A 24,093-nucleotide genomic window follows, 5' to 3' on the forward strand; every position below is an offset into this window, starting at 1 on the left:
ACTTTCTGTCCTGACATGTTGTGTGGCCGAAAATTTTCACTGAGATGGTATCTACGACAATAACACGTAGTTTTTCAAACTGTTTAAACTTTGAAAGTTGAGGATGCAGTCAAATATTATTTATTAAAGAAATAAGAGGAAAAAAGCAAAGTTAAAACCCACGTTGTTGTAAATAATAAACCAGGCTAGAGTATTTCCGCATAATGCACTATTCACAAACAGAAGTTTTTTTACACAAAAACTAAGCATTCGGATTGACCAACTAAAAGTGGCTAATTTTACTGGCTGATTTACTTTTCCCTTTTAGTATGGTATAGTTAGACCCAAACCCAGACATCCAAAGTGAAAGTTATCCTCCAACACCAAATTGTTCTATATGGTCCACATAATGTTTAGAAAAAAGTCACACCATTTTGAGCGTCGGGTTTGGGGGGGAGAGGGGGAGAAATCTGCAAATTCGTAGTTTTTTACGTTTTTCGTCAATATTTCTAAACTAAGCGGTTTAGCATGAACAACCTTCTACACAAAATTGTTCTACATTAAATTTGAAATAAAAAAGGCCCTATGCCTATGCATAGGGCCTTCTAAAATGAACGGTTCCAAAGTTACGGAGGTAGTATAGTATAATTGGTCCAAAAAAAGGCCTAACCCAGACATCCAAAGTAAAAGTTTTCCTTCAACACCAAATTGTTCTATATGGTCCACATATTGTTCAGTAAAAAGTTACACCATTTTAAGCGTCCGGTTTGGGGGGGGAGATGGGGGAGAAGTCGGTAAATTAGTAGTTTTTTTAAGTTTTTCGTCAGTATTTCTAAAACCTTGCTTTAGCGTAAGGAATGTTCTATAGAAAAATGTTCTACATAAAATTTAAAACAAAAAAGGTTCTATAAATAATTGTTATAGAATCAATGGTTCCAGAGTTACGGAGGGTGAAAGTGGAGGTTTTCGATACTTTTTATATTTACCGATTTCTCCCCCTCTCTCCCCCCCCCCCCCAACCCGACGCTCAAAATGGTGTGACTTTTTCCTGAACATTATGTGGACCATATAGAACAATTTGGTGTTGGAGAATAACTTTCACTTTGGATGTCTGGGTTTTTGGTATAGTTATATCATAAATATTGCCCAAGAAATATAAAAAGTATCGAAAACCTCGACCTTTCGCCCTCCGTAACTCTGGAACCGTTAATTTTATAACAATTATGTATACAACATTTTTTGTTTTAAATTTCATGTAGAACATTTTTGTATATAACATTGTTTACGCTAAAGCAGTTTTAGAAATATTGACGAAAAACGTAAAAAACCTACTAATTTACCTACTTCTCTCCCATCTCCCTCCCAAACCGGACGCTCAAAATGGTGTAACTTTTTACTGAACAATATGTGGACCATATAGAACATTTTGGTGTTGGAGGAAAACTTCTACTTTGGATGTTTCAGTTAGGCCTTTTTTGGACCAGTTATACTATACTACCTCCATAACTTTGGAACCAATTATTTCAGAAAGATTATGCATAGGACCTTTTTTATTTCAAATTTAATGTAGAACAATTTTGTATAGAGGGTTGTTCATGCTAAACCGCATAGTTTTAGAAATATTGGCGAACAACTTAAAAAACTACGAATTTACCGATTTCTCCCCCCTCTCCCCCACAAACCCAACGCTCAAAATGGTGTGACTTTTTTCTGGACATTGTGTGGACCATATAGAACAATTTGGTGTTGAAGGATAACTTTCACTTTGGATGTCTGGGTTATGTCATCTTTTGGATCAACTATACTATACTATTTAGCAAATTCTTCTTCTTTTTCTTAGCCTTCTATCGTCCACGTTTGGACATAGGCCTCTCCCAACTCCTTCCATCGGTCTCTATCCTGAGCAACATATTTCCAATTCGTTCCGGCTACTCTTTTAATATCATCAACCCATCTCATCTGTGGTCTTCCTCTCGGTCGTTTACTTTGGTAAGGTCTCCAATGTTGTATCGTGGCATTCCAACGTTGGTATTTTTGTCTAACAGTGTGGCCTGCAAAACTCCATTTAAGTTTGGCAACTTTTGTTGTTATGTCCTCGACTTTTGTTTTTGATCTTACCCAGTCGCTCCTCTTTTTATCTGACAGTCGTATACCTAACATTGCTCTTTCCATAGCTCTTTCTGTTGTAGCTAGTTTATTCATATTTGCCTTGGTTAGGGTCCAGGTTTGACACCCATATGTCATGATAGGAAGGATGCACTGGTTGAACACTTTGGTCCTCAAATATTGAGGTATTTTGCGGTTCTTAAGTATCCAACCAAGTTTTCCAAATCCTGCCCATGCTAGTCTTGCTCTCCTATTAATTTCCGCACTTTGGTTTTCTTTGTCAAGTTTCAGGATTTGGCCTAGGTAGATATATTCCTGGACTTTTTCTATCTCACTGCCATTTATAGTTATGCGTCTGGGGTCATCTGTGTTTGTCATTAGCGGTTTGTCATTTAGCAAATTATTACCCATCATTAGCATTATACCCGTTATTAGCAAAACCAACGGGTGTTTCATACATTTAATAATATCCTCTTTAATAATAATAACATCCCCTCTTATCGGCTTGAAAGACTTTGCAGTTAATCGGGTGGTCAATAGATACCTACTCTCAATGGATGGTCAATACTATTTTTATTCGACGAACAAAACGGGACCTGATTTAAACCATATTTAAATTTCCGTCAAATAATCTTGAAAGGATGGTTAGAGGTGTAAATATTCTCTTAACAATAGGGTACCTATTGAAAAGAATCGCCAAAATTATACCTACTAATAGTCCAGGGTAATAAGGTTTTTCCCATGACACTCGAGCAGCCAGGGTACTGAAGCGTTTTTTCGACAGGTAATACTAGGTCTTCCAATCCCGCAATACCGAGATCTCGGTATTGCGGGATCCCGCGTCATTTTCCAATCCCGCGTGATGCGGGATTACAGGCGCGGAATCCGCGGGATTTGCGGGACTGAAAAAGGCGTACATTACTGCTGCAGCTACGCTTAAAATTATCAAAAAACTGGGAAAAATCATTTAAGGTTAGCTTCAGAATTAGCTTTATCTTTGCGCCGTATTTTACAACGACGTAGAAATGTGACTGCACTACTGATTTATCTCCAAAAGCCTCGTGTTTACCAATAGTGCGGCAGATTCGTGCAATATATTATAAGAATTGCACATTTAATGATACAAGCGTATAATTTGGTCCACATATACTGCACAAATAAAGGTTCAAATTTAGATATGAGGCCATCTCAGATTTTGCCTTTTACAAAAATGGCGGTCATTCAAAATGGGCGACTATACATGTATGACTAATAGCACGATATCTTTTGAATGAAAAGTCCGATTTCAACCAAATTTGGTACGTAGGTTCGTTTTGTGATTTACAAGATCGATGCCCTAAACTGGAAGAATCGTTTTACAAGAAGTTTTGTTTTTCCTGGTTTTTTATGTAAAACTATTTTATATTATGTAAATAATTTATTTTCAATTTTTTCACCCTGTATATATTAATTTTTCAAAATGGTAATACCACTATTGAAAAGAGCGTAAGAATATGCTTTAGGAAATATTTTGAACTTTGTAGTTATGTTAATTATAATTACCATTTAATAAATGCATAACGTATCTTCACATGTACATATATGTGGCAGATTCGTGCAAATATTATAATAATTATTGTACATTTAATGGTAGAGTCATATAATTTGGACAACATATACTACACGTACAAAAGTTCAAATTTAGATATGAGGCCATCTCAGATTTTGCCTTTTACAAAAATGGCGAGCATTCAAAATGGCGGCTATACATATGTGACTAATAGCACGATAACTTTTGAACGAAAAGTCCGATTTTAGCCAAATTTGGTATCAAGTTTCTTTTTTTGATGAATAAGATCGAGGTCTTGAACCGGAAGAATCGGTTTACCAGAAGTTGTGTTTTTACTGTTTTTTATGTAAAAATATATTGTTGTTTTTTTTTCAATTCTTTCACCCTGTATATATTAATTTTTCAAAAAGGTAATTTTTAGAGTTAAAGGATTTTGAACTTTTTAGTTATGTTAATTACCATTTAATAAATGCTTAACGTATCTTCACATGTACCTATGTGCGGTAGATTCATTTTGAATGCCTGCCATTTTTGTAAAAGACAAAATCTGAGATGGCCTCATATCTAAATTTGAATCTTTGTATGTGTAGTGTGTGTGGTCCAAATTATATGATTTTACCATTAAATGTACAATAATTCTTATATTATTTGCACGAATGCGCCGCACATAGGTTCATAGGTACATGTTAAGATACGTTATGCATTTATTAATTGGTAATTAATATAACTAAAGAGTTCAAAATATATCCTAGAAAATATTTTTACGCTCTTTTCAACGTCGGTATTAACTTTTTGAAAAATTAATATATACAAGGTGAAAGGATTGGTAAAAAACAACATGTTTTTACATAAAAATCAGGAAAAACACAACTTCTGGTAAATCGATTCTTCTGGTTCAAGACCTTGGTCTACCACATCAAAATAAGAATCTATATAACAAATTTGGTTGAAATCGGACTTTTCGTTCAAAAGTTATCGTGCTATAAGTCACATATGTATAGTCGCCATTTTGCATGCCCGCCATTTTTGTAAAAGGTAAAATCTGAGATGGCCTTATATCTAAATTTGAACCTTGATGTGTGTAGTATATGTGGTCCAAATTATATGCTTCTACCATTAAATGCACAATAATTCTTATAATGTTTGCACGAATTTGCCACACATAGGTACTTGTGATGATACGTTATGCATTTATTAAATGATAATTAACATAACTACAAAGTTCAAAATATTTTCTACAAAATATTTTTACGCTCTTTTCAATTGCGGTATTACCTTTTTGAAAAATTAATATATACAGAGGCAAAAAATTGAAAAAAAAAAACATATTTTTACATAAACAACCAGTAAAAACACAACTTCTGGTAAACCGATTCTTCCGGTTCACCATATCCCTCTTGTAAATCAAAAAGAAAACCTATATACCAAATTTGGTTGAAATCGGACTTTTCGCTCAAAAGTTATGGTACTATTAAACACATAAGTATAGCCGCCATTTTGAACGCCCGCCATTTTTGTAAAAGACAAAATCTGAGATGGCCTCATATCTAAATTTGAACCTTTATATGTGTAGGATATGTGGTGCAAATTATATGCTTGTATCATTAAATGTGCAATTGTTTCACATATCGGCCGCACTACAAGCGTCGTGAGACGATGAAACTTTTCATCTCCCACCGAAAAGTTTACTTTGAAAAGAAATTAATGATTTTGTAACGGGAATGAACTTCAGCCTTTGAAATTCATCTGAGAGCAATGATGACAAATAGGCTGATCAAGTAAGAAACACGTGAGAAACAATGTCATGTAGAGGTTCCATCATCGGGTTCCGATCTTGATCTTACATTGTAACATAAGTTAGAGTTAACTATATCGTCAGCATGTAATGTTTTTACTTTGCCCGTCGCCATCTCGAGCTAGTACACTTGAGTAAATTATTAAAATATAAATGACTCTCTATGAATCTGGGGAGTCAATGCGAAAATATCTTACATTTAGGACGTATGAAAGCCGAAAGGGTATGTATATATTATTGTGTCTAAAATACGCAGGAGTTTGGCAGATGACAGTTTAGATTTAGATATTGGCTCGCATGAATAAAAATGAGAATGTAGTCTATACTCCAAATTTTGGAGTACATACTCCACGCGGTAGTATATATTCTTATGTACGGTGGGTGGGTAGAAACGCATCACATCAACATATTTTTATTCGTATGAAATGTAGTATAATCTTATACTATATGCTCATACTCATGAGAACGTACTCGGAGTTTATACTCCGTTTTAATTCATACCATCCAATATGTTGTGTTTCCTTTGCAAACATTTTCAATAGGGCTTTTCATTCACAGTCATTTGTTTCGAGCTTCTGTCATATGTCGTATAATCCGTGCATATTACTATTATACAGAGATTATACAATATATGAGAGAAGCTCGAAACAAATGACAGTCGATGAAAAGCCCTATTGAAAGCTTTAGTTAATAATAGTAACTTACAGCTAAGTAATATGGCAACTTAAACTAAATTAGTAAACTAAATTATTTTTCAGTTGAAAATGGGTTTGTGTGGTTGATTTTTAAAATTTTGTTGGTGTATTTTTTGAAGAAGATAGATTTTTTGTTTTTTCAGTATTTGTTAGTGTTTTTTGTGAAGAAAAAACAGTTTTAATCTCATACTAATAGTAATATTTAAAAAATGTGGAGTTAGTTGATTAATTTATTGTTTTATTTGCATTATATAAATATACTATTTTCAATATGCGGGATCCCGCAACTACCGAGATCCCGCGGGATTGAAAATTCGTAGTCCCGCAAATACCGAGATTAAACTCAGGCTGCGGGATTGGAAGCCCTAACTAAAAAACCGAAAAATTAGAAAATATTATAGGAAAAATCAAGAGTATGAAAGTGTTAGAAACTCTAAATAGGAAAGACCGACAACAAGTACACCTGATAACAGATATAAATGGGATCACTATTTATAAATGACAAAAATAATTTAATAAATATTATTGAATATTACTATTTATACAGAATTATACTCGTTCAACATAGAAAAACCAGAAAACCGCGGTATGGAAATATTAAATGTAAAATCTGAACTACCAAAATTACTAAAGAGGACGCTATAAATGCCTTAAAATAGATGAAAGATGAATATACATTAAGGTCAACACAGAGGTCCATCGAACAAGCTATGTTAGGAATAAGCTGAAAGGACATGTGACGAAAATAAGGACGTGTGACGCAGGACGAAGGTGGAAGATACAATTGGAAAAATTGCGCAAAAAAAATGGAACTAGCCATGACAAAGCAATGAAATGTTTACTCGAAACATTACATTGGAGACCACACGAGCCCGGTAATACTAAAGCAAAACCACAAAAACGATGGCTAGACGACGTCAAAGCAAAAATGGGTAGATACTGGCACTAAATAGCACAAAACAGAGAGAAGTGAAGAACTCATGGGGAGACCTTTGTCAAGGGATGGATGCAAACAGACAGAAGAAGAAGACTATTTAAACTACATTTGAATATGCGGCCCGCATAAAAATTTTTATTTTGAACATGGCCCGCCATCCGAAAAAGGTTGCCGACCCCTGCTTAAGTGGAACTGGGCAGGGCACTTAGTTACAACACAAGAGAAACGGTGGACACGACGAATCATGGAATAGAGGCCCTGAAACTATAAAAGAAGCCGAGGACGACCACCGACTAGATGGACCGACGACATAAAATGAGTAGCGGGAAACTGGCCACAAGCGGTCCCGTACAGAGAACACTGGAAAGAACTGAGGAAGCCTATGTCCAGCAGTGGACGCAATTGGATTATTGATGACCATGACTGATTCCCCGCGACAAATGATTCGGAATAGCCCAAAGAGGGTGGCAATCAATCCGCTAGGAGTGTACATGCCATGCTGATGAAATACGATGGAAATAAATTGAGCATAATTTGCAAATAAATAACTTAATATTAAACTCACCTTCCTGTCCAAAAACGACAGTAACTAACAAAAGGACAAAGGCAATGCTTACTATCCCTTTCATGTTAAGTGATATGTGAATGTTCACCAAGTACTAAACAAACTTATCGCCTTTTTATACTTATACAATATACAGCAATAATTTAATGCAATATTTTTAACATTGACCGTTTAAATATGAATGTATTCTGTATTATCTAATGTAAATTTTCTTGAACTATTTACGTAAAGATAGTATCAAAATTTCCAGGTATAATATTTACATTAAAAACATATTTTTTTATTTTTTACTCGGAATTTGGAAATAAAACATTGTGGTTGCGGTATTATGTATAAATACAATTATTCCGTAATCAAGGTGATGAAATTTTAATCTTAGGCTAAGGCCACACGGGCGATAATTTACGGCGCCGTAAGAGCAGTAAACCTGACGAGGCATTGGTTGACTAACTCCTAATTTCATCTACAATTGGTGGAGGAGTTAGTCAACCAATGGTTTTACTGCTCTTACGGCGCCATAAATTATCGCCCGTGTGGCCGTGTGAACTTAGGAATAGGAATAGCCGAACTGAACCGACTACGCACAAGTCCTGTAGTCGGTACAGTTCGGTTATTCCTATTCCGTTCCGCGGAACCTTAAGTTCGTTTTACGGCTACTGCTAGCGTCAATTTCTCGCCCGTGGAGTATAAGGATATAGTGAAGGAGTCATCTCGACACGCTGCTCACCAGGACTCGGTCCTGATAATCCAACAAGGTAGTGATGTTGATTATAGTTACTTTCTAGTAGCCGTTACAAATCGTTACTTTTGTAAAAAGTAATCATTTAGAGTATTCGTTACTTTGATTACTTTGATTACTTTTGTTACTTTTGTATTTGAGTACCGGTAATCATATCGAGAATCGCATTTCTCAGTACATATTTTGTATTAGTGTTAGTAGGATACTTTAATTACTATGATTACTTGTATTTGAGTACTTACCGGTAATCATATCGAGAATCGCATTTCTCAGTATTTCGTATAACTATAAGATCCGATATAACAACGACCTTCACCGATCTATTTAATGGATAGAAATTAAATGATGTGTAATCTATTATGTTAAAAATTATTAAAAACAAGGGATGCCCGACATAATTTTTTCCAGACTAATTAATTATTAAAAATGAATTTTTTTATAAATTCTACTAATTTTTTTGGCCGGGCAGATATTATTTTAGATTTTTGGATCACAACAATACAATACACATAGACCAAGGCATTTAGAAAAAAATAAATGATTTTTAGGGAAATGGTGTAACATGAAAAGGTTTTCAATAGAAAAATGGGTGGAAATGCATAATTGCAGTATAAAATGCATCAAAAAGTACATAAACATGCCAAAATCAGTATATTAAGGGTCATATTTTGTAATTTGGGGGTTTTTGGGATGACTGAACACGACTACGCAATCAGAACCAACCTCCGAAGCACCTGCGCCCAGGGTTACTGCTAAGGTACAGCTGGTTCCTAAAAAAACTAATACGACTCTTAGTAAGATTTGATCATTTTGAGCAGTGTATGATTGGTCTGACATTATATTATATTTATTATGACAGACAAATAATAAAATAAACAAACAAATAGCTATTTTTTGACGTTGAAGTTATCTGACAAATTTTAAAATTTGGCAGTAACAGTGACAGTATGTAAATAATAAGTTTATCCTTCAAAATATAATAAATTAAATATAATTAAACTCATATTTATTATATCACACCTCATCAAAAGCTTTTTACAAGAACATAGTAAGAGATTTTGATATGGCTTAGAGCCAGACTACATCAAGATCGCCTATAAATCGTGCTGGTAATTGAGAAAGGTAGATTTCCAGAGTGCCTAAAGACGGCCATCATTATTCCTCTTCATAAGGGTGGTGAAAAATCTATTGCCTGCAATTATAGACCTATTGCATTACTACCGGTACTCTCCAAAATTATTGAAAGACTCATAAAAGCCCGACTTATGTCCTTTCTCGTTGATAACAAGATTTTATCACAAAATCAGTTCGGCTTTTTAAATTATAAATGTACCACCGATGCCATGTTTTCTGTACTACATGAGGTTTATCAAGCATTAAACAATAATCTCCACACTGCCACTGTTTTTTGTGATTATGCCAAAGCTATTGATTGTGTAAATCACGACATTTTGATAAAAAAACTAGATTTCTATGGAATTCGAGGTATTTCTTTGAACTGGTTTCAATCTTACTTGGAAAGTAGGAAACAACTGGTTAGAGCAAATGATACATACTCTAGTCTCAGAAATGTTGTATGTCGTGTACCACAAGGTTCAGTATTGGGTCCTCTACTTTTCCTTATCTTTATTAATGACATCACTAGTTTAAAAATCGATGGAAAAGTTTTTCTTTTTGCTGACGATACCAGTATCACTTGGAGCAACTCAAATATCGCAACTCTTCATGCTACTATAACTTCTGATCTACTCACAATAAAATTCTGGTCAGACGATACCAGTATCACTTGGAGCAACTCAAATATCGCAACTCTTCATGCTACTATAACTTCTGATCTACTCACAATAAAATCCTGGTCAGATTTTAATTTACTCTCTTTTAACGTAGATAAAACAGTCGCATTACCCTATAAAGGAACTCTTCAACCCTTACCTCTTCATAACAGCCAGATCAGTATCGTTGATTCTGTAAAGTTTCTTGGTATTTTTTTAGATAGCAACCTTAAATGGTCCCTTCATATCGATGTGTTAAGCAAGAAACTATCCTCAGCTTGCTTTGCAATAAGATCTGTCTCGAAGGAAATGGATTTAGCCTCTTCCAAAATAACATACTTTTCATTGTTCGAGTCCCATCTTCGATATGGTCTGCCTTTTTGGGGTTTTGGTACAGCTGCCCAATCCGATGTTATTTTTAAATTGCAAAAAAGAGCAATCAGATATCTGTTTGGCCTCAGAAGAACAACACATTGCAGAAGCTACTTTAAAGATCACAGAATTCTAACATTACCTTCTTTATATATTTTAGAAACTGTTTGCTTAATTCGTAAACATATACGTGTCTTTCCAGAAAGACATGACTGTTCCACCAGAAATTCTACTTTTGACATCTATTTACCGATCCCGTCCAGTGAGTTAGTAAAGAAATCTATATTATATTCTGCAAAAAAACTATACAACCATCTCCCTCTACAACTTAAATCTGCAACATCTTTCCCCAAGTTCCGTAAAATGACAAAAGCCTATTTATCTGAAAGACCATATTATTCAATAGCAGAGTTTCTTAACCAATAACTAAGAAATTACTTCTAAATAGTATTCTTATGTATAAGTAGAATCTTAATCTATATTTGAGTGTCATATGCAGCAGAATAACTTATTAAATCACTTATTAAATTTATTTAGGTAGATTACGCAATTTGCAATTTTTTTTAAATTTTGCAATAGATTGTTACTGATTTTTATTTGACTTTATTATGTTTTATTTATATTTGACGATTTGTATAATTTTAGTAAATTGTATTTGTTATTGTTTTTATTTATGATTCTTGTAAGCTTTGTCTATAAAATTGTTAAATTTTTCATGACAATAAAGCATATTTCTATTCTATTCTATTCTAATTGCCTTGCAGCGAGACCAAAAACGAAAAGAAGAAGAAGAAGAAAATACACTGCTAAATTTTCTACAAAATACGCTTTAAGAGTCGTATCAGTTTTTTTGGAACCAGCTGTACGTCATCTATAGTTTCGAGAGTCAATATACTGATTTTAACATGTTTATGCATACTTCGCTGCGTTTTATACACTTTAAAATGTAATAATGCATTTCCACACATTGTTATATTGTAGACTTTTTTCCAGATGTCAACCTAATCCTAAATGCAATGCAAAAAGTTGCAAGTCTCTATGTACCTGCTATATTTAAAAATAGATTTATTAGTGTGTTTTTAGTGTTAAATGTCTTGGTCTAATAAAAACAATGCCATACCTACATTTAAAATTAAAGTTGATGATCATAGTCTAGAAATATTATCATTTCTACATTTTTTCCGGTCAATCTAAGCTATTTTTTCTAGGCCTGATAAGAATAGTGTGTATTTATTATTAAAATCTAATGTGTTACATTTTATTTTCAAAGGAACGAACATCTGTGAAATCCTGTGAATTATCTACCTCGACAAATCGTATAGGCATCTGTTTCTGGGTGCATGCTTGTTAAATGATATACCTCTCTCTGTTTCAGCTACTTCTCAGCGCCCTGTAAAAATCCTGTAAAACTCTTCATAGTTTTCGCCCTTCATAGATAAAATTTTAGTTAACTGTACTGATACCGAACACTCGTGGAATACCGGTCCGATTCCGATATCAACCGATTGTAGATACGATACTCAAATAGGTACTCGCTCTGATACGATTGGTACGAATTAATCAGAGTAATCAAAGTAATCAAAGTAACGGCTTGACTCTCTGTATAGTAATCGTTACTTTCGGTATTCGTAAGTAACGAGTACTTTGTAACCAATAGATAATTTTTCAACATCACTACAACAAGGTCGAGACGCGATCGATATAAACTGGGCGTCATAGAAAACGGGCACCCTAAAAAATGGGTCATTTTTGATGTCACGTATCTCCTAAACCTGTTGTCCGATTTAAGTAATTTTTAATATGTTATAGCCCTATTCCTTGTCAATATCCCTGTAATAATATTTTTGCAAAACAGGTAAATTTCCATTGTATACCGGGTGTACGAATCAAACTGTGTTTTTTTCTCAAAGATCGCAACATCCTGTGGAATATTCTAGCATTTATAAAATACTGAAATTAAAACCCAACTATAGCCTCAGGTTTTCTTAACATTCTGTTTTTTTTATTCATTCGCTTATGTTGGATAATACAAAAGTTATGTACTTTAACAACTAGGCATGCTCTTTATCAGTACAGGGTGTTTCTAAAGAAGTACGACAAACTTTAAGGGGTAATTCTGCATGAAAACATAATGACCGGTTGCTTTATAAACATATCTCCGCAAATGCTTCGTTTCCGACATATAGGATGTTGAATTTTTTCTTACAAACTGACGATTTATTTATTGCCCTAAAACCGGTTGAGATATGCAAATAAAATTTGGTGGGATTTAAGACCTAATTTTTGAACATTTTTTGACATTCAATTAAAAAAATTTTATTCACCATTGGCGTGCATACGAATTATATGATCGGTCATATTACCCGTATGCGCTCCAATAGTGAATATAAAATTCTTAGTTGAATGTCAAAAAATGCGCAATACCCATCCCTTAAAACCTACCAAATTTCATTTGCATATCTCAACCGGTTTTAAAGCAATAAATAAATCATCCGTTTGTAAGAAAAAATTTAACATCCCGTATCTCGGAAACGAAGCTTTTGCGGATATATGATTATAAAGCAAACTCTCATTATTTTTAATGCAGAATTACCCCTTAAATTTTGTCGAACTTATTTAGTCCCTAAAACCCTCTAGACTTATACCACCTTGTACTGATGAAGAACATGGCTAGTTGTTAAAGTACATAACTTTTGTATTATCCAACATAAGCGAATGAATAAAAAAACAGAATGTTAAGAAAACCTGAGGCTATAGTTGGGTTGTAATTTCAGTATTTTACAAATGCTAGAATATTCCACAGGGTGTTGCGAATTTGAGAAAAAAACACAGTTTGATTCGTACACCCGGTATACAATGAAAATTTACCTGTTTAACAAAAATATTATTACAGGGATATTAACAAAGAATAGTTCTATAACATGTTTAAAAAATCATTTAAATCGGACAACAAGTTTAGGAGATACGCGACATCAAAAATGACTCATTTTTTAGGGTGCCCGTTTTCTATGACACGCAGTGTATTTGAATGGTCTTTAAAGTAAATATTCCACCAACGGTTGGAGGTTTAGAGATAATACTTTTCAAAGCGGTTTTAAATACAAAATGTATTTCTAAAATTTCAAAAATTACAAGATAGTCTATTTTAAAGTTCTCCCCTACTTTACTTTCAATTTTTGTCTTTATAATATTTAAACTGATTAACACTATTATCATTTTAAAATTAGTCATTTTTTTCGCTGTCTCTCTTTTCTTTCCTTTTGTAGTGATATTGGCTGTTTCGGAGCCTGTAATCGGGGCTTATTTCAATATAGACCGTTGTTTTTTAATTGTTAATCGTCTCGCGTCGCACTTTATGTGTATACGTGCGTCTCTGTCGCACATGAGTTTTCAAGCCTCGAAAATGGTTATTTTCGCATTTTTCAGATTTTAAATCCCTTAAAACTATCAACTAGAGATCTATGAACTGTTGAGAAAAATGACTGAAGATCTTTTTTGTTTAAGATGGCTCTAAAAATGCTAAAACCATAGTTTCGGGGGCAAAAAAGGTGATTTAGGTTAAACAATTTCTGTCCAAAAATTTCGCCCGGCACCCTTCTGATTTGTTTAAAGGGGATATTTTTTAACAAGAATCCTGAAATAAACCGAATTAGAAAAACCAGACACAGGTAGCATTCAATCCGGACCCTGCAAGTGTCATTGGTTTGCGAAACGGACCCTCAGGGAACATAATTACTGACCCCTGATCTAGAAGGTAAAGTGCGTACGTAGAATATGTTTTTATATTATTGAAAGCCATGTGTGTTCTGTTATACGTTTGTTAACGGTTATACCAGTTTGAGCGATGTAAGTTTTTGGGCAATCACCACATGTAAGTATGTATATTTTATATTTTAACTATTAATAATGATAGAAGAACTCAAAAGGAACAATTTGAGCTTATGAAAATGTTCGTAAGTTTATTTTTGGTCAAGATATCGATATTTAATTGCGCGCTATGAGGCGCAAGATCGGCTTACAGTCAAGTAAGTATTTTTCGACGCTTTATCGATCGTAACGCGGCTTCTATGCATGCAAATGAGCCAATATGTGATATCCATATAAAAATGGATCGAGTTCTTTTGCAGCATCATTATTGTATATAAAACGAGCATGTATGTATTGTTATATTTCTATTTGATCTGAAAATTAAATTTTGATAATTATAAGCAGAATTCAATTTAATATAAAATATTTTCAATTTTCTCAACCACGGGCATATAAATTTAGAACAACCTGTATACAACAAATTGTCATATGTAATTTTAAGAAGTGATTAGAAGAAGCTTACGAAACTCGGACAATGCGACTAGAATAAACAAAGTGAATGGCGCGTACCATCATCGTTGTTCGCGGAAGGTTCGATCATTAGCCTATGCTAAATAAGACTCAGTTGAAATCGATAATAGGTCATTATCGTTGTTCGCGGAAGGTTCGATCATTAGCCTATGCTAAATAAGACTCAGTTGAAGTAGATAATAGGTCATTAAATTTTGTAAATAGTAGAAAGTAATTTTAGAATGGGAATTAACTATTTTTTTGAAATCCATTAAGCATATTTAGAAAGATTAAAAATTGGTTTTGAGGAATACTGCGAATGAGAGTTGGTGGTGGAAGATTGATTTGTGAATCTGGAAGGGATATTTAGAAAGTAGGGGAATGAATGACAAATAGAGATCAGAATGTTTTGAGCTGTCGAGAAGTGAAGTCCAGTAGTAGACGGTAGTGTACGGAGAGTGAGAAAGCCGGTGTAGTTCCGTGAGTGTGGAGATCTATCGTGGAACGAGAGGTAGGCCAGGTTGAGAGTAAAGAACCTCCTTGAGCCAAGAGTGTCCCGGTAGCTGATTGCAGTTTCGAAAAAGGTAGAACACAGCATCACGACAGAAGCAGGAACGAGAGCTATACGAGCTAATCTTCAAAGGAGAACATTACTGAAAGCCAGGACGAGGTTTTGATCGCAGCCAAGGATAGCAGGAAACGGGTTTTGTGTGAAGACATTCTCAGTTCACCAGAAAAAGGTCAGTCTCATTTGTTTGGACATGAATGTATGGGTTTTTCGTATTAAATACCACATTATAAATTGAAGAACATAATCAATAATATCAGAAAAGCTTCATCAAACTTAAATAGAATTGTTGCTAATAAATCCTAATAGTTAAATGTTAATAAAAACTTTCAATTGGAAACCAAAAGGAAATAAGATTCCCATTTGTAAATGTTATGTTTAAGAATAATAAGATCTAGCACATATTAAGCAGTGCTTGCCATTTAAATAAAATAAACAATATTTTGATTATAATTGTAACCCCTATGTGTGTATTATTTTACTCTTTTCTTTCCTATCCCGATTAGGAACCATTGAGAAATACTGAGAAGCCACGTAAGTAAGTAATTAATTTTATAATTCGCCCTGAGATTGAAAACATATTGATATGTGATCTGGTTAATTAATTAAATTATTATTAATGCATTGATTAAATTAAATGACAAATAAGAATATTATCTCATATCAATAATCAAGATCACATCAACTGTCGTCCAACGTGGAAAGCATTGAAAAGTATTTCTAGTGGCAAATTTGAAGGATAGAAAGAGTAAAGCCGGTATTTGAAAATTTATATGCCTGTGGTAAAAAGTGAGATACTTACATTTGATAACATAAAATTTTAGATCTCTTTAGGTACAAATTTTACATAACTGATTTAATATTTTATTTTTACGATATTTACATTTGATATATTTATTGACAATTTATAATATTTGGGTGAGAAAAAGTCGTCTTGGTAACATACTAGTAAAATTTCATATTTGGCGGGGACAGTACTTCTTGAAAACAAATGTCTGTGACAAGAAGCCAAAGCAAAGACAACAAAAAACAAAAAGAACATTCAAATCAAGAGAATAATTCAGACCAATAAGATATTTTAGACACGACAATCATGGCATCAGAACAGCAAGAATTATCAGGAATAGATAAATTATTACAAATGATGCAACTCCAGTCACAAAGAATGGAACAGAAAATGGATGAAACACAACAAAAACTGGATGACAATCAAAGAGAAACAAAACAAGCAATGGATAAAAATCAGGAAGAAACATCAAAGAAAATGGATAAAGTGGATCAAAAAATGGATGAAACACAACAAAAAATGGAGGAAACACAACAAAAAATGGATGAAACACAACAAAAATTGGATCAAAAAATGGATGAAACACAACAAAAAATGAAACAAGCAATAGAAGAGAACAACAAGAAAATGGAGGAACGCATAGGAAAGTATGAAAAGGAAGTAAAAGGATGTTTGACAACAATGAAAAACGAGATGAAAGAACAAGAAATGAAAATTCAAAATAACATAAAGGAGATAACGAATTGCCAGAAAAAGGAAATAGAAAATTTGGAAAACAAGTTGGAAAACGCTATTCAAGCAGACAGAGAAGAAATGGAAAGAAAGATTGCGGAAATCAATATTCAACAAAATGTAGGAGAAAGAAGAGAAATGGTTATACATAGCACAGATGACGTGAAGATAAGGTTTGGCGGGGATGTAAGAAGATTACACCCAGTGCCGTTCATAAATAGCCTGAAAAAGAAAATACAGCACATCGGAAATTTCGAAACAGCAAAAGAAACTATCAGAAACCATCTAAAATATGAAGCAAGCCTATGGTTCGATTGCAAAGAAGAAGAATTTGACAGTTGGCAACAATTTGAACAAAAATTTTTGAATTATTTCTGGGGAAAAGTCCAACAATTGGAAATTAACAAGGAATTGCAAAATGGGAAATACAATGATAGGATGGGTATATCAGAAAGGACATATGCATTACAAATTTACTATAACGCAAAACATTTACAATATAATTACTCATCGGAACAATTAGTCGAACTGATTGCAAGACATTTCGAAGAAACGCTGGAAGACCATATCACATTGCAAAACTACAAAGACATAGATAGTTTATGCCAATTCCTACAAATAAGAGAATCACGTTTAAGAGAAAGAAAATCAAGAAGGTCGCGAGAAGATTGCAGGCCCCGAGAAACACAGGATTACAGAGATAGAAATCAAAATAGGAGGGACTATACAAGACGAGATTTTAATCCCAGAAGGGAAAACGAAAATAGAGACAACGGAAGAGGAAATTATGAACAAAGAAATAGGCAATGGAATGAGGACAGAAATCGAGAATACCAGAATAGAAACACCACACTCGCAAATCAAGAAAACAGAAATAATGGTAGACAAAATGAACAGGGATATCGAGAAAACCGAAACAGATCCGACAGACCAAGAGAAAATAGAAGAGAAGTAAGTAATACCCAGACAGATGAATATGACGGAGAGAGACATTATGACGAAAATATAAACAACGATGAGCAACCGGCGTCTTTTCACGACGGCGCTCACTAAAAACCAAAAATCAAACAGGAATCTTTTGTAACCCCAAGGAGTTTATTAAATTGGCAAGAAACAACGAAAAGAAAAATGGAGTTAATTTAAAATTTGTGGATGGATTTATCAACTAGAAACCAATTAAAATTATGATAGACACTGGATCTGAAATAACATTGGTCAACAGAAAACTAATAGAAGAAGTTAACTTAACAAATTTAATTTACAAAATACCTAGGGTAAATTTAGTGGGCGCAAACAAACGGACATTGGCAACTATAAATGAAGGCATACGAGTAATGGTACGACTGGGTAAGAAGATGTATGCACTACAATGTGTAATAATGCCAAACATGTCACATGACATGATAGTAGGAGTTGACGAATTGGCAGAAAAACATGTAGTGATAGATTTTAAAAATAATACGATGAATCTAACAGAAGAAAAAGAAGAAGAACAGGACAAGGAACAGGAGAAACAAAATACGGACGAATCAGGTAAAGAACAAACAGTGGAAATGAATTTGGCAACGAAGCAAGGACAAAGAAGAAAAGGGAGAAAAAGTCAGAAAAAGACAAAAGAAAATGAAACCTGTGGCTCCTCAAAAGAAGAGTTGAGCCCAGAAGAAGAAAAATTGAGAGTATCAAAAGCAAAAGAAAACTGGGATTCCTCAAAAGAAGAGATGAGCTCAGGAGAAGAAGAAATAAAGCTAACAAATGAAAGCGAAAAAGATATGATCGAAACAGTGGCATTTGAAGAGGAGGCATATGAAAACGAGGATGCAGAATACACGGTAAAAGTATGTGAAAAATCTGAGGAAAAAGACAGAAGATTGATATGGGAAAAAGGGAAAGACAACATAATAGCCGACACTCTAACACAGGATGAGGACACTGAAAATAAGGAAACAATTACTCTACAGGTGGGACTAATTAGAGTAATTCAAGAAGAAGGGGTATAAGACGTAGATTAAAGTAAGGAAATATACAGGGAGTTGGTTTTGCCTCGAGAAAATTTATTTAAAAATGCAGATAAATTTTATCGAATACAAGGCGGGGATTTGTTATATTTCTATTTGATCTGAAAATTAAATTTTGATAATTATAAGCAGAATTCAATTTAATATAAAATATTTTCAATTTTTTCAACCACGGGCATATAAATTTAGAACAACCTGTATACAACAAATTGTCATATGTAATTTTAAGAAGTGATTAGAAGAAGTTTACGAAACTCGGACAATGCGACTAGAATAAACAAAGTGAATGGCGCGTACCATCATCGTTGTTCGCGGAAGGTTCGATCATTAGCCTATGCTAAATAAGACTCAGTTGAAATCGATAATAGGTCATTATCGTTGTTCGCGGAAGGTTCGATCATTAGCCTATGCTAAATAAGACTCAGTTGAAGTAGATAATAGGTCATTAAATTTTGTAAATAGTAGAAAGTAATTTTAGAATGGGAATTAACTATTTTTTTTTGAAATTCATTAAGCATATTTAGAAAGATTAAAAATTGGTTTTGAGGAATACTGCGAATGAGAGTTGGTGGTGGAAGGTTGATTTGTGAATCTGGAAGGGATATTTAGAAAGTAGGGGAATGAATGACAAATAGAGATCAGAATGTTTTGAGCTGTCGAGAAGTGAAGTCCAGTAGTAGACGGTAGTGTACGGAGAGTGAGAAAGCCGGTGTAGTTCCGTGAGTGTGGAGATCTATCGTGGAACGAGAGGTAGGCCAGGTTGAGAGTAAAGAACCTCCTTGAGCCAAGAGTGTCCCGGTAGCTGATTGCAGTTTCGAAAAAGGTAGAACACAGCATCACGACAGAAGCAGGAACGAGAGCTATACGAGCTAATCTTCAAAGGAGAACATTACTGAAAGCCAGGACGAGGTTTTGATCGCAGCCAAGGATAGCAGGAAACGGGTTTTGTGTGAAGACATTCTCAGTTCACCAGAAAAAGGTCAGTCTCATTTGTTTGGACATGAATGTATGGGTTTTTCGTATTAAATACCACATTATAAATTGAAGAGCATAATCAATAATATCAGAAAAGCTTCATCAAACTTAAATAGAATTGTTGCTAATAAATCCTAATAGTTAAATGTTAATAAAAACTTTCAATTGGAAACCAAAAGGAAATAAGATTCCCATTTGTAAATGTTATGTTTAAGAATAATAAGATCTAGCACATATTAAGCAGTGCTTGCCATTTAAATAAAATAAACAATATTTTGATTATAATTGTAACCCATATGTGTGTATTATTTTACTCTTTTCTTTCCTATCCCGATTAGGAACCATTGAGAAATACTGAGAAGCCACGTAAGTAAGTAATTAATTTTATAATTCGCCCTGAAATTGAAAACATATTGATATGTGATCTGGTTAATTAATTAAATTATTATTAATGCATTGATTAAATTAAATGACAAATAAGAATATTATCTCATATCAATAATCAAGATCACATCAGTATGTTATGGCGGCATACACACAATTGACGTGCCTTGATGATCCTGCAAAAGAACTAGATCCACTTTATATGGATATCATATAGATAATTAGACTCTGAAGCCCCAGAAAGTTTTAGTTTTACTGCCTACAAGAACAGAATTAGTATCACCATGTAACTGTAAAAATTGCTCTAAGAACTTATGCAGATGTAAAAAAGCTGAGATTCCCTGTATATCTCGATGCAGATGCATGAAAGAAAATGTTTGTAAAAATAGTATTAATAAAATATCAACTTACTTTTTAGTTATATTTCTGAAATATTAGTTTTTAATATTTTTTTTTCTCATTTAGTACAAAAACTACAAGATAAAGTAAATAGAATGAAAGGGGATACGAGGTACAGTGTGATGATTTAATTGTAAGAATCATATGATAAAATTTTATAAGGATCTTCAAAAATGAAAAATTAAGATAACGTATATATCGCCGCTTCGCAAGAACGTAGTCAAAATTTAACGAAATTGACTTATTAATGCAGATCTACTAAAAATAAAAGTATCTATCGCATGAATAAAGACCTATAACGTTAATAATAATACTCGCTAAGAGATGGCAAAAAGTTTTTATATTTGTTATTAAAATTAGGCGCAAAATTAGTTAAATACGTAACATTTTCGTATGAACACAGACCCAAGTTAGTTACGCCGCAGAATAGTGCAGAATGTGAAGCAATTTTTGTGTTTATTTCTCGTCAAGGACGACCGATCTTATACTTACGATCAGGGCCGTCTCAACCCGGGGGTGCAATGGGTGCGAGGCACCCGGGCGCCAAGTCCAAGGGGCGCAAGCCGAACATTTGCTAGGCTCAAACTTACGCTTTTTGTCCTTTCAAACTTTTTTTCAAAAAAAAACTACAAATAACAAAAATATACAAGTGCACTTTCGGTATTTTTTACAAACGCTATTAATGCTTACTACACCTACGATATGCAAATGGAATATGAAACCCATTTAGATTATTCCGAAAATAATTTCAAGATGGTGACGCGTAATTTTGACCAATATTGAATGTCGAATTTCACACAAGGAACAACTTACTATTGTTGTTAAGTTCGTGTAACAAAGCTCGCCGAAGTTAGAGAGAATTTTGTAGGTTTTTTACCGGTTACTGATACTACCGGACAAGGATTAGCAAATTATTTATTATAATTTTTGAAATTAATGAATATTGATTTAGATGATTTACGAGACCAAGGGTATGATAATGATACAAGTAGGAGGGCCAAAAATATCGGACTTAAAAAAAATTTTAGACATAAATCCTCGTGCGTTTTATGTTCCTTGTGCGGCTCACAGCCTTAATTTAGTGCTAAATGATGCTGCTAAATGCTCATTGGAAATAACATTTTTTTTCAATTGTTTAAGAAATTTATGTTTTTTGTTCGCATCAACATTACGGTGGAATGTCATAATGAATGAGATACCCACCTTTATATTAAAACCGCTTTCAAATACCCGATGAGAGAGTAGAATTGACTCATTAAAAATGTACTTCTTTTTAATATGGGGAAAATTTACGATGCATTATACTCAATTTTTGACAACAAATACGACAATGACACAAGAAACATCGCAAGCTCACTGATGACAAAATTAAAGAACTTTAAGTTTATCTGCTCTGTCGTGACTGGTAAAATATTTTAGCAAAGGTTAATATTGTCAGTAAAACTTTACAAACGCGGGATATATTATTATTTTGGCAGCTGTCAAGATTCTTGATCAAGTTACAGTTCACCAAGAATAGCTGAAAGTCTGAAAATAACCACGCCCATGATGCGCATTCGTCATCCGACGGATCTCGCACTGAGCGTTCACTTAATATCTACCGTTTGTAACGTGAACAAGTCGGTACAGTCTGCGAAACATTTTTTGTAAGTACGAACCGCAAAGGAGAAGCAATTTAAAATTTTCAAATTTTGTTTAAATCGAATCTGAAGGGAAAAGTTTTAAATAATCAGACACGGGAAGTGATAGCAAACGTGATTCATTTTATGATAAATGAAGCGAAAAACAATGAACCGTGTAGAGATTTGAAAAAAGTGCAGGAACGTGTGGTATTGGCAACAGGTGTTAGTTTAAGCAGCGTTCAAAAAATTCCTCGGGAAATGCAATTAATTGAAGATGGCGAATATTCCTCATTTGTAACTCCAAACAAAAAGAGAAAAAAAAAGCGCTTCAAAAACGTGCTTGGACGATTTTGATATAGGGCGTCTTCGACGTTATATAATGGATTCTTGTATAACACAAAAACAAGTCCCAACTGTGAAACGCCTACACAGAACATTTGCAGAGGAGTACAACTACTCAGGTTCCATAGAAAGCCTACGAACAGTAATTAGAAAGATGGGATTTCGTTGGCGAAAAACCAGAACTAATAGAAAATTATTAATGGAAAAGCCCAATATTCAACATCTTAGACTGAATTTCTTACGTAGTATGAAACGTTACAGGAACGCAAATCGCCCAATTATATACATGGATGAAACATACGTCCATTCATCTCATACCTACCAAAAGAGCTGGTCCGATAGTTCAAACAAGGGCATACAAAAACCAGTATCTAAAGGACAGATGCTTGTGATAGTGCATGGTGGAGGTGAAAGTGGTTTTGTTAAAAACGCTTATCTGCGCTACAAACCTACTATAAAAACAGGAGATTATCATGATGCAATGAACTACGACAATTACAAAAAGTGGCTTCAGGATAAACTTATACCAAATTTGCCCCCGAACAGCGTTTTAGTGATTGATAATGCACCGTATCACAACGTACAAACTGAGAAATGTCCAACTATGTCTTCCAGGAAAGCAGAAATGCAGCAGTGGCTGACAACGCGAAATATTTCCTTTACAGATGACATGTTGAAATTTGAATTATACGACATTATAAAATTACACAAACCTCTGTTTAAAACCTATGAAATTGACAAAATACTCGAGGATAAAGGACATTCAGTTTTACGGTTACCCAAGATATTATCCGGATTTGAATCCTATAGAGTTAGTATGGGCTTCTATGAAGCAATATGTCGCTGAAAAAATGTCAGTTTTGATTTTAAATTAGTGAAAAGTTTGTGTGGACTGAATAAAACGATGACGACAAATGCTATGGAAATGGATACGAGAAAGGTTATCTCTTTTAACAAAAGGTACTGGTACAAAGACACCATATTTATGCTTCACCGGGACCGAACATCTAATTTCAATTTAGTATTGCAATAGGCAATTTTATTACTACTTTATTACCCTACTGCTTACGCCCTTTTTCTCCGAAACCTTTTGGTCAATATAATGGTAATATAAAGTATAAATAGTCAATATAAAAATATAATTTTTGGTTTATAATGCCATAATTTATAGCAACACAAGCGGTTTTTGTTGGATCTATTTTATTACATCTCACTTTGTAAAAAAATACTACAAATACACTGAAGAAAAGTAATGACAGTAATAATAATTGTGTACGGGACCTATTAGAAATTATTCAAACTTTACGTTTCTATATTTGTGTCTCCGATTGTACCTATATTTTAAAGTTCACCCGCGCGTACAGGCTATCTTTTTCCTTCCGAGTGCGTTCTCACTTCATTGTTCGCGCAGGCAGTTAGAATTTCAGACTTTCAGCTATTCTT

At 33.8% G+C, this 24,093-nt stretch overlaps 1 protein-coding gene across 1 annotated transcript; it reads left to right on the forward strand.

Moving 5' to 3' along the window:
• Nucleotides 1-22,687: 22,687 nt before the first annotated feature.
• On the forward strand, nucleotides 22,688-23,497 carry LOC126890779 (uncharacterized). Its single transcript, XM_050659967.1, has one exon. It carries the CDS (start codon nucleotides 22,688-22,690, stop codon nucleotides 23,495-23,497), a length of 810 nt encoding a protein of 269 aa, XP_050515924.1.
• The last annotated feature ends 596 nt before the right edge of the window (nucleotides 23,498-24,093 follow it).

This window comes from Diabrotica virgifera, chromosome 1 (genome assembly GCF_917563875.1).
Source record: "Diabrotica virgifera virgifera chromosome 1, PGI_DIABVI_V3a".
In the NCBI taxonomy this organism is placed as follows: domain Eukaryota; kingdom Metazoa; phylum Arthropoda; class Insecta; order Coleoptera; family Chrysomelidae; genus Diabrotica; species Diabrotica virgifera.